At 38.3% G+C, this 14,093-nt stretch overlaps 1 protein-coding gene across 2 annotated transcripts in view; it reads left to right on the top strand.

Moving 5' to 3' along the window:
- Nucleotides 1–13,771, top strand: part of LOC141596819 (BEACH domain-containing protein C2-like) — a 31,599-nt gene extending 17,828 nt beyond the window's left edge. The window contains exons 14-33 of one of the 2 annotated variants that reach the window (XR_012522594.1): nucleotides 265–810; nucleotides 926–1,069; nucleotides 1,581–2,045; nucleotides 3,209–3,351; nucleotides 3,571–3,640; nucleotides 3,756–3,839; nucleotides 3,984–4,040; nucleotides 4,144–4,212; nucleotides 4,314–4,400; nucleotides 4,476–4,592; nucleotides 4,909–5,058; nucleotides 5,149–5,233; nucleotides 5,325–5,445; nucleotides 5,565–5,661; nucleotides 5,796–5,909; nucleotides 9,579–9,945; nucleotides 10,494–11,278; nucleotides 11,835–11,957; nucleotides 13,062–13,221; nucleotides 13,385–13,771. Coding sequence is in view for 1 of the 2 variants with exons in the window: in XM_074417072.1 (XP_074273173.1) it covers nucleotides 265–810; nucleotides 926–1,069; nucleotides 1,581–2,045; nucleotides 3,209–3,351; nucleotides 3,571–3,640; nucleotides 3,756–3,839; nucleotides 3,984–4,040; nucleotides 4,144–4,212; nucleotides 4,314–4,400; nucleotides 4,476–4,592; nucleotides 4,909–5,058; nucleotides 5,149–5,233; nucleotides 5,325–5,445; nucleotides 5,565–5,661; nucleotides 5,796–5,909; nucleotides 9,579–9,945; nucleotides 10,494–11,278; nucleotides 11,835–11,957; nucleotides 13,385–13,450 (3,690 nt within the window). In the remaining variant the exon portion in view is untranslated. The remainder of the gene's footprint in view (nucleotides 1–264; nucleotides 811–925; nucleotides 1,070–1,580; nucleotides 2,046–3,208; nucleotides 3,352–3,570; nucleotides 3,641–3,755; nucleotides 3,840–3,983; nucleotides 4,041–4,143; nucleotides 4,213–4,313; nucleotides 4,401–4,475; nucleotides 4,593–4,908; nucleotides 5,059–5,148; nucleotides 5,234–5,324; nucleotides 5,446–5,564; nucleotides 5,662–5,795; nucleotides 5,910–9,578; nucleotides 9,946–10,493; nucleotides 11,279–11,834; nucleotides 11,958–13,061; nucleotides 13,222–13,384) is intronic. The other variant, XM_074417072.1, reaches the window with a different exon arrangement.
- The last annotated feature ends 322 nt before the right edge of the window (nucleotides 13,772–14,093 follow it).

Here is a 14,093-nt window from a genome sequence, read left to right as displayed (position 1 = left end):
TTTAATACTCCGTATGAAATACTGCTGAAATCTCGATTCCTTTTTGCTGAACATAACTCCTGGCATTAACTATTAAGAGTATCACTGAGCTTGTACTTTACTGCTTTATACTCGCTCTATTCCCAGTCCATCACCACCACCACCTCTGCCATCTCACCAACAGGTGTCCTTATCAGGATTTAGGTTTATTTAGGATGTGTCTAAACTCAAATGTCTCTATGTTGGTGTGATGCGCTCATCAGACAATCTATGTTGCTGTTTTAGGGTGCTCTTGCCATGGTATCTCCAGCCTGGGCCGCTGCTTTTGCGTCCCCACCTGCTGCAATGGCATTGGCAATGATTGCTGCTGGTGCATCTGGGGGCGATGCCCCAACACGTGCATCAACAACTCATCTTAAACGGGACATGTCATTGCTTGAGCGTAAGGCAGCTAAGCTTCAGACATTTTCAAGTTTCCAGAAAGCGTCACAGGTCCGTAATTCATCTCTTGGTACACCAAAGGACAAGGCATCTGCAAAAGCGGCTGCCTTAGCTGCAGCCCGTGACCTGGAACGTAATGCAAAAATTGGTTCAGGGAGAGGCCTAAGTGCTGTAGCAATGGCCACTTCGGCACAGCGAAGAAATGCAAGTGACATGGAACGTGTCAAGAGGTGGACTCTCTCCGAGGCCATGGCAACAGCATGGATGGAGTGCTTGCAGCCAGTTGGTACTAGGTCTGTCTACGGCAAAGACTTCAATGCTCTATCCTACAAATTCATTGCGGTCCTTGTCGCAACTCTTGCCTTGGCGCGGAACATTCAGCGATCAGAGGTTTGTGTTGAGTGTTATCATTAGCAATTACTGTGATTGGCAGTATTATGATTTATGAATATGGAAAATTATGATCTTGTATGTTATTTAATGTATTGTTGTTATTCTTCTGTAGATTGACAGGCGTTCCCAAGTTGATATGTTATCACGCCATCGCCTGGCATCAGGGACTCGTGCTTGGAGAAAACTCATTCACTATTTATTAGAGACAAATTGTCTTTTCGGGCCATTCAGTGACGCCTTATGCAACCCTGAACATGTATGTATCGTGCATTGATTTTTTAAGATGACATTGTTATCTTTATGTGATTTTTGTACGGAAGACAGTGCTAGTTGTATCTATCCAAGGTTAGTTCATGTTCGACTGCTATCAAATTCTGATATTCGGTTCTTTCCATACCCCGCCTGGGCCTCGGTTGTAAAAAGAACGCCCTCAAATTTCGATCCAAAGTTTCTCAAATGACAACTTATTGTTGTTTAGAAATTTCTAGTTTTTGGGGTTTCAAATGAAAAAAAAACCTCTGCTTCCTGAAGATTGCAGCAGCTTCGTCCCAAAATAGTATGGAGGTTGGTCAATATGAACCAAAGTTAGGAAACAAGGGAATTGATTGAGTAAACTATCAAACTAGGCAACGCATCTGAAAGAAAATTGAAATAGAAGTTCTTTATCACAGTCAAGTGTTTTTTTTTGTTTGTTTTTGCAAGTAGCAGTCTAGTGTTTTGAAAGGCAAGTTAGGCAACACATCTGCTCAAATTGATCTTTCTTTCAGGTGTTCTGGAAGCTAGATGTCATGGAAACCTCTTCAAGAATGAGAAGGTGCTTGAGGAAGAATTATAGAGGTTCTGCCCATGTTGGTGCCGCGGCTAATTATGAAGATGATAGAGCCGGTACACATGATGATCAGAAAGGTGTAAATGCAACAAATGCTTCTGTCGTAGCAGAGGCAATATCTGTGGAGGTAATAAATGAAGACGATGTTAACAATAGGGCGAGCAGTGATTTTGGTGGAGAGCCGAATGAGGACTATTACCCAATGCAATCCAATGGTGCAGAGTCTTCAATACAGGTGTCAGCAGAATTTATTGATCCGCGAACTAGTAGTGGGCAAGAAATAGCTGAAGATCCTTCTGCAGTTGCACCTGGATATGTTCCTAGTGAGCGCGATGAGAGAATTTTGATTGAAATTCCATGTTCCATGGTGAAGCCTCTGAGGGTTGCTCATGGGACTTTTCAAGTAAGTGTTGCATGTCCTATGCTGGCTAATATTACTATTATTTTCTGAATTGCAATGTACCTATTCTAATTTTACTGAATAAATATCCGTGGAAGGGGAGATTTTCAGAAACTGAGTCAAACTTGCATCAAATCTGTAACTGTGATATGCAAATGTCATAGACGCGCAACAGATATTAGAACACTTGGGAATTACATTGTTGATAATCACCACACATAGTTGTTGCAAATATAGTAAACGACTCCAGCTTAGCTCCTCATGGAAGGTGGTCCCTTCAGGAGTGCCTCATCTATATTTCAGCTCTCTAGATTAAATCTGTAGGGAAGTCCATCATATAATATGATGTATTTTATATCCATCCTGACTCTTCTCCTATCACGATTCATGAATCAAGCCTTTTCTGATATGAGTACTTTAGATTTAGCACAACTGTGCAAGCGACATTTGGAGACAGCCCCATAAGGGTTACTTCTTTCGAAGATGAACTTCTCCACGGATATGAAGATTTAGTTGATCAAAAGAAATCGTGCCAAGAGAAGATGCTTTTTGTTTACCTTAAAAAATGACTCGTGTATTGGAAGGTTTCTAAAGCTTTTACCCTTCAGACTGTGGGTGTTATCCCTGTTGGAACGAGTGTAGACTAAAGACATAGTGACATACAATCTTCTTTTCCCTGAGAATTTCTGCTTTCCGTACGGAGGTCAGAGAGAATACAAGGATTAGGGATGAAGCGGTGAAATCCTGTATACATCAAGATTTCATTTTGCCTGCCTCGGCTATATAGATTCCAATTTCTTTTGATTCGTTGTTCATGAATCATGAGCCAGATTCACGAGGCATATTATGTTTCAAGCGGCTGCACTAGTGAGCTCTTCTGATAATCTTCAAAGCCATCTGTACTCAGAAAGCGCCCCATTTATTTGTGTTATCTATTGGAGTTCTGCGTAAGGCACATCCAAAGAATAATTTAGTTTTTTGAGGGGACAGCTACAGAGGTTAAGTCTACAGATTTGCATTTCAACGGAAAGGCGTATCCTGAATAGTTTTTTTTTTTTTTTTTTTTTTTTTTTTTTTTTTTTTTTGATTCAGTTGTTAATTGTTTTCTAATTTGTTTTTGACTCACATTGCAACTTTTAATGACATATCATGTTTGCCATGATCAGATAACAACAAAAAAGATCAACTTCATAGCTGAGAACGAAGTTAGTTCTTCAGGAAATGAGTTGGATCATGGTCCTGAAAGCGAAGATCAGGAAAAGAATCGTAGCTGGTTAATATCTTCACTTCATCAAATTTATAGTAGAAGGTAAGATAAAGATAATATGGAATGTCAGTTTATTTAACTTCTATTGCCCATGTCAAATCTTTGGTAATTTGTTCAATACCAAGAAGGTAAAAATGTACCTTGAAGCATTTCCATAGTTTGTCTTTGTGGAGCACAGTTTTACTTCAAGCTCTATAATCTTATACAGTGAGTCTGTGATATACTTGTCTGATTTTGTTTTTATTGAATTGCTATTTGCAGGTATCTTTTGAGAAGAAGTGCACTGGAGCTGTTTATGCTTGATCGTTCCAATTACTTTTTTGATTTTGGGGTATTGATTTTACTTTCTGTTCCTACTTTTATTATTGTATTTATCCAACCAGCTTTCACTCCAGTAATTCATTTTGGGTTGTTACTGTTCTTTGTTATTGATGTTCAAAATGTAGACCAGCGAAGGTAGAAAAAATGCATATCGTGCTATTGTTCATGCACATCCTCCTCATTTGAACAACATATATCTGGCAACTCAGGTTTGTCTTAGTGCTACTTAATTTATCAATTTTAACTCCGAGGCGTGGACAAATTTTGTAGATTTGTAGCTCTTTATTTCTGTTTCATAGCTCTTTGTTTCTGTTTCACTTTAATTTTTTTTATTTTATGTCTATACTTCGTAGAGACCTGATCAACTTCTTAAAAGAACTCAACTTATGGAGCGTTGGGCTCGGTGGGAGGTATCAGAAACATCTCTGCTCTATTGGTATTCAGTATTAACAAATTTTGTTTCAACTATTTGTGAAATTGATCTAGTTCCGGCATCCTGACTTTTTTTTCCAGATCAGCAACTTCGAATACCTAATGCAGCTCAACACACTGGCTGGGCGAAGCTATAACGATATCACCCAGGTATCTTCTGTTTCTACAATATTTGTCAGAAGCTTCTTTGATAATGATTATGACACTCCATAGCTGCTAATATCTCGCCTCTTCACTTGTGCCTGATGCAGTATCCAGTATTTCCTTGGATTCTGGCTGACTATTCTTCAAAGAATCTGGATCTTTCAAATCCTTCTTCCTATCGAGACCTATCAAAGGTAGAATAGCTCCTTTGAGCTTTGCTATACGGTAATTTGAACACCGGTTGGCTAACCAATTGGTTTTGTTGACAGCCTGTTGGTGCCTTAAATTCAGAACGGCTGAAAAAATTCCAGGAGCGATATTCTAGCTTTGATGATCCAGTTATCCCAAAGTTCCATTATGGCTCCCATTATTCAAGTGCTGGAACTGTATGTTTCTTCTTTCATTTATCCTTGTGATATTGCTATTAACGCATTGTAATTTTGTGATAAAGTATATTCATGATGCATTTGGTTTTCTGACCTTAATGAAAAGTGAGTGAACATATAATGATCTGTGTGCAAATGGTTGAGTGCGCATTTGAACCTGATGAGATCAAAGGACTTATAAAAGAAGGGCTTTACTTTCTATAGTGTTGGAGTATATATTCCAGTGTCTCGCCTTTTCTGCCCTGTAGGGCGTAACTAATTGTAAATGATTCCATGTTTTTGTACCCTAAGCTTCATAGGCGTTCTCTCTTCACAGGTGCTGTATTACCTAGTACGGTTGGAGCCTTTCACCACTCATTCTATTCAGCTTCAAGGTGGAAAGTTCGACCATGCAGACAGGATGTTTCTCGATATTGCTACTACTTGGGATGGAGTTCTTGAGGACATGAGCGATGTGAAGGAATTGGTATAGTTTTTTTCTGTAGGTCACTTAAGAAGTTCATTGTCGATAATATATGTAGTTGACAAATTTTGATACTTTGGGCTAATTTCCTAGGTCCCGGAACTGTTTTACCTCCCTGAGGTAGTAACAAATGAGAACGCTATAGATTTTGGTACTACACAACTTGGGGAAAAACTTGGTATGTTATCAATATACAGTTTCTCGATTATATTCAGCCATTTAGGGCATTAATGTATGTGTAATGCCGTGTTTCCTTCGTCACCAACCAGATTCAGTCAAGCTCCCTCCTTGGGCTGGAAATCCTGTTGAATTTATCCATAAACATAGAATGGCTCTTGAGAGTGAGCATGTTTCTGCTCATTTGCATGAGTGGATTGATCTTATATTTGGGTAAGCTCTATCATAAGTTAGTCTATCTTTATATATCTAAAATTTGAGTATTTTCTTCTTAACAAAACTGGTTAAGTGGGCTATTATTGACTCGAAAATATGACATGCTTGACATATAGGTACAAGCAAAGGGGAAAAGAAGCAATAGCGGCCAATAATGTATTCTTTTACATTACATATGAAGGAACGGTTGATATTGACAAGATCTCAGACCCCGTAAGTGAGCCTTATGTGTCCATGCTATTTTCTCTATGATGTTTGCATGTCCAGTTTATATTTATGATAGTAAATGAGAGTGAAATAATGCTGCTGCATAATAATTCCCACAAATTCTTTTTGATTGTATGAAGGTACAACAACGTGCTACTCAAGATCAAATAGCTTATTTTGGGCAAACTCCATCTCAGCTTTTGACCGTTCCTCATATGAAAAGAATGCCACTGCCTGAAGTTCTCCAATTACAGGTAGGATTTTCATTTTAAATTTATCATTTCATATCTGCTAGAAATGACTTGTCACTCTTGTGTGGTTTTATTAACTGTGAAAGTTATGTTCATTTGAGGTTTTACCTTAATCCTCTCCTCGCTCCTTATGGTCGAACCTCTCACCATTCACCACATTACCAAAGAGTTGTGAGACATCATGATTTGTAGAAATTATCCTCGTGTTTTTGCTCTTTAAAGGGCGTTTGGACATTTGGTTGGGGGATTACATAAAGGGAATTAATTTCCCCCTTTCCTTCCTTGGTGTTTGGTTGCTACCGTTTTCCTTGCCCTTTATCCATTATTCAGATTAGTATTACACCATATTCCCCACATCGCACCCCATACGTTTCCCAAACCCTTACCCTATTATCTGAATCACCACTACTTCAACCACCAATACCCACCATGGTTTAAAATCGTGGTATCGATCGCGGCCGCGGTAGTGCTCTGTGTCTCGGTTATCGCGATGATATTTGTTTTACAAGCTTTTGTAGATATTTTATCATCTATTGGCTATTTCCCATAAAGTTAAGATTAATTCTATTTAGAATAATTAATTTGACCGATGTTGTACAATACTTTTAGAGTTTTTCATTACAAAATCCGGCTGGTACAAGTGTAACTCATTCTCTCGGGTTCATTGCGAGTCGTATCAGGCCGAGTTGGCCGAGACACGTTATAATTCGGTCATCTCGGCCGATATTTTCCTATTTTAAATTTACCTTATACATCTCGGGATATCGGCCGTTTCTGATAACGATACATCTCAGATGATACAATGCATCTTGGCCGAGATTTTAAACCATGAAACCCACCATCAATACCCATAACCAACCCTGTCAAACTCCCACCCCTTCCATCTGCCACCTCCTCGTTGGTTGTTGGGTTTGTGTATCATTCCCTTACATGTATAAACCAAAAAGATAAGGGAATCAAGGGTCATTCTTTTCCTTTCCCCAGGTATACCTTTCTTGATTCTTTTCCCTTGGCCCTTTGTGAACCAAACACCCCCCTTAGTTTGCTTTGTTTGGCTCTTCTATTTTCATTGTAAAAAGAAAAATGCTTAGGTGCAGGTTGTGCAGCTTTATCCATCTCCGTTCAGGTATCCCTGCTGCCAGGTTATAGTTGAAAATGTTGGCTCAAAGATCATAAGATTATTCCCACTTAGGTACCTCAAGGTCTAAGCTTGTTCCACTTGGGTGCCATGAGATTTCAAAGCTCCACTTTGGTGACCTGAGCTTTAGGGGATATCTCGCTTTTGTCACCTGAAAATTTTTCATTATTGTGACTCTTTATAAATTAGTGCAATTTCATGTTAATTAATAATGTTTTTTTTTAAAACTTTTTGACATAATAGAGTGAATATAATCGTTAGAATGGATATCCCAATGAAATTTTGCAAACTATTACTCACTTTGTTTTCTATTTTCTTCCCACTTTCCTTTTTGTGATTTTATTTTCTAACTTCTTATTCTTTCCTTTTCTTGCAACTATTTTGATAGCTTTTTACCAATTTGTCCTCATACCCACACTTAACTTTACAGATTTACCCTTATATTAAAAATTAAAACCTAAAGTCTCAACCTATATTCTCATCCAAGTCGATAACCGCAGTACCACTCCATCCAATACCCAACGGCAACCCCACCACCAAAAAACCCACGAGGCCACGATCCCTTCTTTTATATCTCTCCTCTCCTCGTCGTTGTTACACAGCTGGGATCTGGTGGTATTTGTTGGTAGTGCGGTGGTTTTTTGGGGCGGTGAAGGAAGTTTCATGGGCGGTGGGGCCGAGTGGATTTGTTTGGTTGGATAGGTCAAGTCTGGTGGTGTGGTGCTTTTAGAATGTTGTCGATAGGGTGGTGGTGGTTATGTTGGTTTGATGGGTTGGGGTGTGGTTGGCGTTTGGAGGGCTGTGATTGGAAAATCTGAGAGAAGGTGATGCAATTCTGGATGTGAAAGAGCTAGAACCAGAGTCGAACTCGCGGTGTCTTCAACAGACACCCAAATCGAGGCATATGAGTCCTAATCATAATCATACCAGGAGGACGGGTGGAATAATCGGGTTCGACTAGGATACAAGTTAGTTATTAGTTATCTGTTAGTTTTTATTTAAATACAATAAAAACGATTCCGATCGTTCATAGGATTGTATTAGGCGTGTGATGTTGTTAGAATAGGAGTTTTATTTCAATTAGAATTAGTCATTATTATTAGTATAAATAGCATGCATTGTATTAGGAATTAATCATTTATTTCAGAAAATCCATCAAGTTTGATCACCAAATTCAAGGTTTGAACGATTAATTTTCAAATCTCGTTTCGAATAAAGATATGCATCTTTATTCCAAACATCCATTGACTCGAATCCACTCGTTCCTTCGTGAATCTAGGTGCGAGCTCAACTCTCAACCCGAACAACGTTTGTTGTTTATTATTGCTTTCGTATTCAGATCATTAGTGGTGTGGTATCAGTTCTTGATTTCCATCTAAGTCAAGACCATCCGAAGCGCATCAAAGCCAAGATGTTAGTTGAGTTTCTGATTGTGATTGGTTTTCAAGTGTTAAACTCGAGCGAGCTGGGTAGTTCGAGGGTTAATCGGTTTTGATTACTCATCTCAAGAGCACGGTTGAAAAAAAAAAGTTCACTGAAAAAAAAAAAGAGAAGAGAAGATATGTCGGAAGTGTTCTCGTTTGAAAGCACCAACGAGGAGAATGTTTCGTTTGATCCGACATTCTCTCCTATTTTCGACCATTATAATGATGAGGAAACGTGTGATACAATACCTATAAATTTTTATAAGGCCACTTTTCAAGAGGAGTAGTATCACACGTCCCTTAAAAAGGAGGAGGGAATGATACGATTCTGGATGGGAAAGAGCTAGAACCAGAGTCGAACTCGCGGGGTCCTCAACAGACATCCAAATCGAGGCATAGGAGTTCTAATCATACCAGGAGGACGGGTGGAATAATTGTGTTCGACTAGGATAGAAGTTAGTTATTAGTTATCTATTAGAACTTATTTAAATAAAATAAAAACGATTCCGACATTCCGTGTGTTAGGCGTGTGATGTTGTTAGAATAGGAGTTTTATTTCAATTAGAATTAGTCATTTTTAATTAGTATAAATAGCATGCATTGTATAGGTAATTAATCATTCCGTGTGTTAATTTTCTTCGAATAAAGATTGGCGTCTTTATTCCAAACATCCATTGACTCGAATCTAGGCGGATTTAGTCAAATATCCATCGAGAAAGAACCATGTTCCTCCAACAACGTTTGTTGTTTATTATCGCTTCCGTACTCTGGTCAGAAGGTGCTGTGAGATTGTCAGGTGGGTATGGTTAGTATGTGAAGGGAAAACATGGTATTTTATTCGCTTATAAATAAATGTTACCAAAATGGGAAATAGCTAACGACACCATAGTGGAATTAATCCAAATCTCGGGCCAACAAAGTGGAACTAATCCAAGATGTTATTGCCCCCCACAATCTAATTAATGTATCAAACGAATATTTGATTCTATAGATCATCAACTTGGCATGAAATCAAGTTGCTTTGTGTTCCTTCAGATAAATATAGTCTGTAGAATCTTGTATCCTCATCAGTTTGGTATTTGATATCAATTTGTTTGTCATTGTGACCAGACTATTTTTCGGAACCCAAAAGAACTCAAACCATATACGGTTCCTATGCCTGAACGCTGCAATCTTCCTGCATCTGCAATGCTTGCATCCACGGATTCTATCATCGTCGTGGATATACATGCTCCAGCTGCACATGTGGCACAGCACAAATGGCAACCTAATACCCCTGATAAGGGCGCACCTTTCCTTTTCCAACATGGGAAGGCCACTCTGAGCTCGTCTGGTGGAGCATTGATGCGTATGTTCAAAGGGCCGACTGGTGCTATCTCAGATGATTCACAATTTCCTCAAGCATTGGCATTTCCTGTTTCAGGAATCAGAAGTTCAGCTATTGTTGCTATTACTAGCGACAAAGACATTATAACGGGTATGCATTTTGCTATTTGATTCTCATGTATTTGTGTCACGGGTCTCTGTTCACGCGTTGTTGAAGTTATTTATAACCAATTGGTTTACTACTTAAAGTCAACGGAACATATTAATTTAGAATGTATTGATTGTGACACCCACAATGGTTGAGCATATATCTATTATGTAACGAGATCTCATTAGTTTAGAGGATTGGTTGGAGTGTTGGAACATACCAGAAATTTGTATGTGGAATTGGTGTTAATTTTCATTGGTGAAGATAGTACAATATTTGAGCTGAGTTGCAGGATCTAAGCTCTAACTGTACAGAGTTGAACAAGTACTATAATAAACAGTTCTGAGTCAGCAATTGGGCTAATTAAGTTCTTTTCTTTTCCTCCCTTTAAGGGGACGGGTAGACAAAGACTGTAATGGAAGTTATGCCAACCAAATGTGAAAAATAGTCTCAGTTCTCTGCCACTGTTGTATGAAAACTGGCTTTTGAAAACAGTATTTGTCATATCCACGCCTTATGAATAAATATTTGTTATTTGATTACTCATCCAGGTGGCCATGTTGACAGTAGTATCAGAATCATATCAGCTGATGGAGCTAGGACCCTTGAGATAGCCACGGGCCATTGTGCTCCTGTCACGTGCTTGTCTCTTTCATCCGATAGTAATTATCTTGTGACCGGATCTCGAGATACTACCGTGCTACTCTGGAGGATACATCGTACTGTCACATCCTCTACTAGTGCTTCAGAACTGTCCATGGGTTCAGGTACTCCGACGTCAACCAGTAGTAATGCTTTGGCAAGTATCTTAGCTGACAAGAGCAGGAAGCGACGTATTGAAGGACCCATACAAGTCATGCGTGGACACTTGAGAGAAGTCCTTTGTTGCTGTGTTAGTTCAGATCTAGGAGTTGTTGTTTCTTGCTCTCAGTCACCCGACATTCTATTGCATTCTATTAGAAGGGGTCGCTTACTTAGAAGGCTAGTTGGTGTGGAGGCCCATGCTTTATGTCTTTCATCTGATGGCATCATAATGGCATGGAATCAGTCAAGCCATACTCTTAATACCTTTACTCTTAATGGCATTTCTGTAGCTAAGGTCCAGATTCCTTTATCGGGAACCATAGGATGCATGGAAGTGTCGTCTGATGGACAGACTGCTTTGCTTGGAGTAAACTCCTGCCCGGCCAAGGAAGTATCGCTTGACAACAGTAGGTCTTGGCAAGCAAAGCAACAAGTTACTGAACTTATCCCTTCGCGTTTGGATGTGGAACAGTACAGCAGATTGAATGTATCATCTCCTTCAATTTGTTTTATTGATCTATATACTTTAAAGGTGCCCTGAATTCTCTTGATCTATTACACACTTTTCTTTCGTCTTTTCTGATCATATATGAACTTATGTTATTCAGACTCATTTGGAATTATCCAACATAGATGCACGTCTCAGTGTCAGATCCGGCTATTTAATGAAAAAATCATGTTTTTGATATAAAGCGACGTGTCAAGTGTCATACCCATGTCGGAGTATTGAGTGTTGGATGTGGGTGTGCGATGTAATATGAAGAGTTAGATAACATAATATACTCCCTCTAGTTGAGTCCAATCTTCTCATTTACTTTGTATGGTCTCACGATGATGAGACGTTGGCCATAATTTCGATTACTTTTTTTTTTTACCCGAAAAACTTTTTTCAAATATTGTTTTGACAACATATGTAAATTTATTAGTGTTCTATTTTAAGTTTTAATATTTTTGTAGATCCTTACAGTTAAACTTTTAAAACTGGGTTGGGCTTGAGGGAGTAGCATTCGGACATGCATCACGCAGGCTGAACTACATATGGGAATACATTTTTAAAGTACGCCCCTTCTGATAAGACATTTTTTCAGGTGTTACATTCAATGAAGCTTCAAGCTGGGCAGGATATCACAGCAATAGCTTTGAATAAGGACAACACAAATCTTCTGGTGTCTACTGTGGATAAGCAGTTGATAATTTTCACGGACCCTGCTGTAAGTTGGTTTTTTTTACCTTTATTCCCTTTGTACTGATGCTCTTCAATGTTATTTCTCTCCTGTTTGTTGGCATTGTTGTTTGGTTAACCTTCTCAGACACTTTCAGTTACACAATGCACCTTCTTAACAATCATATCCAGTCCCTCTTTGATAGGTTTTTTTTCTTATTAGTGACTAGAATCCCGATATACAGGAGTAATGTCCTTTACTTTTCTGGAACCTTCTTCTTTCACCCTCATAACAATGAACTTCATCTGAAGTAATGAATTCCACTTGTGTCTGTCGCAAACTCCCAGCCAATAGTTAGTTTCTGTTTTAGGCATTATTGCCCACTTGTGTCCATCAACTTTGCATTTTTGCCAACTTGGTCGTGCTTACGCTAAAAAACCCGATCAGAAAGTAAACATTATCTATCTAACAGTGACAGAGGGGGTATATATTGCGCTTTGGCAAACAAAAAGTTTATACTACCACGCGTTATTATGTGAATTTGTGCAAGGAGGCAGTTTGTAAGAAGGTAACAGTAGTACATATCACATCTGTCGGATTACTCAAAATATATTGATATTTACTTTGATGGATAGGTATAGGCCATAGATAGTCTCTAGACTGTTTGTTGTATTGTTTGTGCATGTCGCATGATCTATTCTGATGAAAAGGACTATTGTTCAAAGTAATTTGACTTTTCTGTGAAACTTTCCCAAGCACAATGCCTTTCAAAAACTTTTTTTTCATTGTTATGTCGTTCTAAAGGATGATTCATGTCAGCCGACCCCAAATCATTTTGGGATTAAGGCTTTGATGTTGTTGTTGTTGTTGTTGTTGTTCTAATTACAACTTGCTGGAGCTCTATTGCGTCGTCCCTAATCTTGCTCAGATGTACCCTGTTGGTATTGACCGATGAAGTGTTTACCTGGCATGCATTTAGGTTGTATCACGGTTATATGATACTCCCTCCTTTCCTAATTTATTGTTAAATTTTTTTACTTCGAAAGTCAAACGATGTCAATTGTGACATTTATTTCCTGAATGCAAGTCATATCTGATTTATGAATACTACGGAGTACTATTTTCATACGGAGTCTTACGTAATTTTTTTAGGTTACAAATATTGTACAGCTTGAGGAACTGTCGGTCTAAGTCGTTATTGTTTGACCACCAAAGTCATATAGGGACGACGCAATAGATCTCCAGAGAAACTTAGGACGTATTTATAAAGGCACAAAGGCGATTCATTCCTGAATTCATATATAAGATAAAAGTAAGTGAAAAAAAAAACAAAATAGACTAATAATAGGTTGTTTAGTACTCTTTTTAGTGTAAGACTTTAATTTGGGAATTGGGATGGAGTAATTACTAGTATAATAATATTCATAGACTTTCAAACCCTAACTCATAACTTAAATTTTGCTGGTTACTTGCAGTTGAGTTTGAAAGTGGTAGATCAAATGCTCAAGCTCGGATGGGAAGGTGAGGGACTGATGAAGTGAAGATCTAGAAACAAGGTAATATGATTGTCAAACACTCACACATATAGTTTCGTCAACATGACTATCACAAGATCATATGAGACCGTCTCACTGTGGGAGGGTCCTGGTAATTAAATGATGAATATTAAATATTCATAGGGCAATGTGTATTATTCATACAACAAACTTTGATGTACAACACTGAATACACAAAACGAACCAAAATTAGCTAGGATACAGGGAATAGGTTAAAATTTTGACTCGAGTTTGTTGTAAATTCTTGCTTTCACGTAGATTAGGCTGTATTTCTCATTTGTTCAATGTTTATTTATGATTCAAGTATTGATGAGTTTTGGTGCTTATACTTTTCGGTTAGGCTTATTTCCAAGGGGAAAATGCCTTCTTCCTATGATCCTGTAATTTTTGAAGTGCAAATGTGCAATGTATAACGATACAAAATGTTTCCATCTATTTTGTGGTTATGACTTATGTCAAATGTTGGCTGATTTAATGTACGGAGTACTAGTTTTGAATCTCAAAAGTTTACCTTTATTTTTGCTATAGCAATCAATGGGCACAGATTTTAAAACATACTTTATATAGCAATAACAATCTTCGCCTGGATGGTGAGCTAGTTTCCGTAGATGCTATCTTGTGTCATAAT

The sequence above is a fragment of the Silene latifolia genome, chromosome 8 (assembly GCF_048544455.1).
Source record: "Silene latifolia isolate original U9 population chromosome 8, ASM4854445v1, whole genome shotgun sequence".
Classification (NCBI taxonomy): domain Eukaryota; kingdom Viridiplantae; phylum Streptophyta; class Magnoliopsida; order Caryophyllales; family Caryophyllaceae; genus Silene; species Silene latifolia.
The sequence above is the reverse complement of the archived record's forward strand: the minus strand, read 5'-3'. Positions and strand labels throughout refer to the sequence as shown.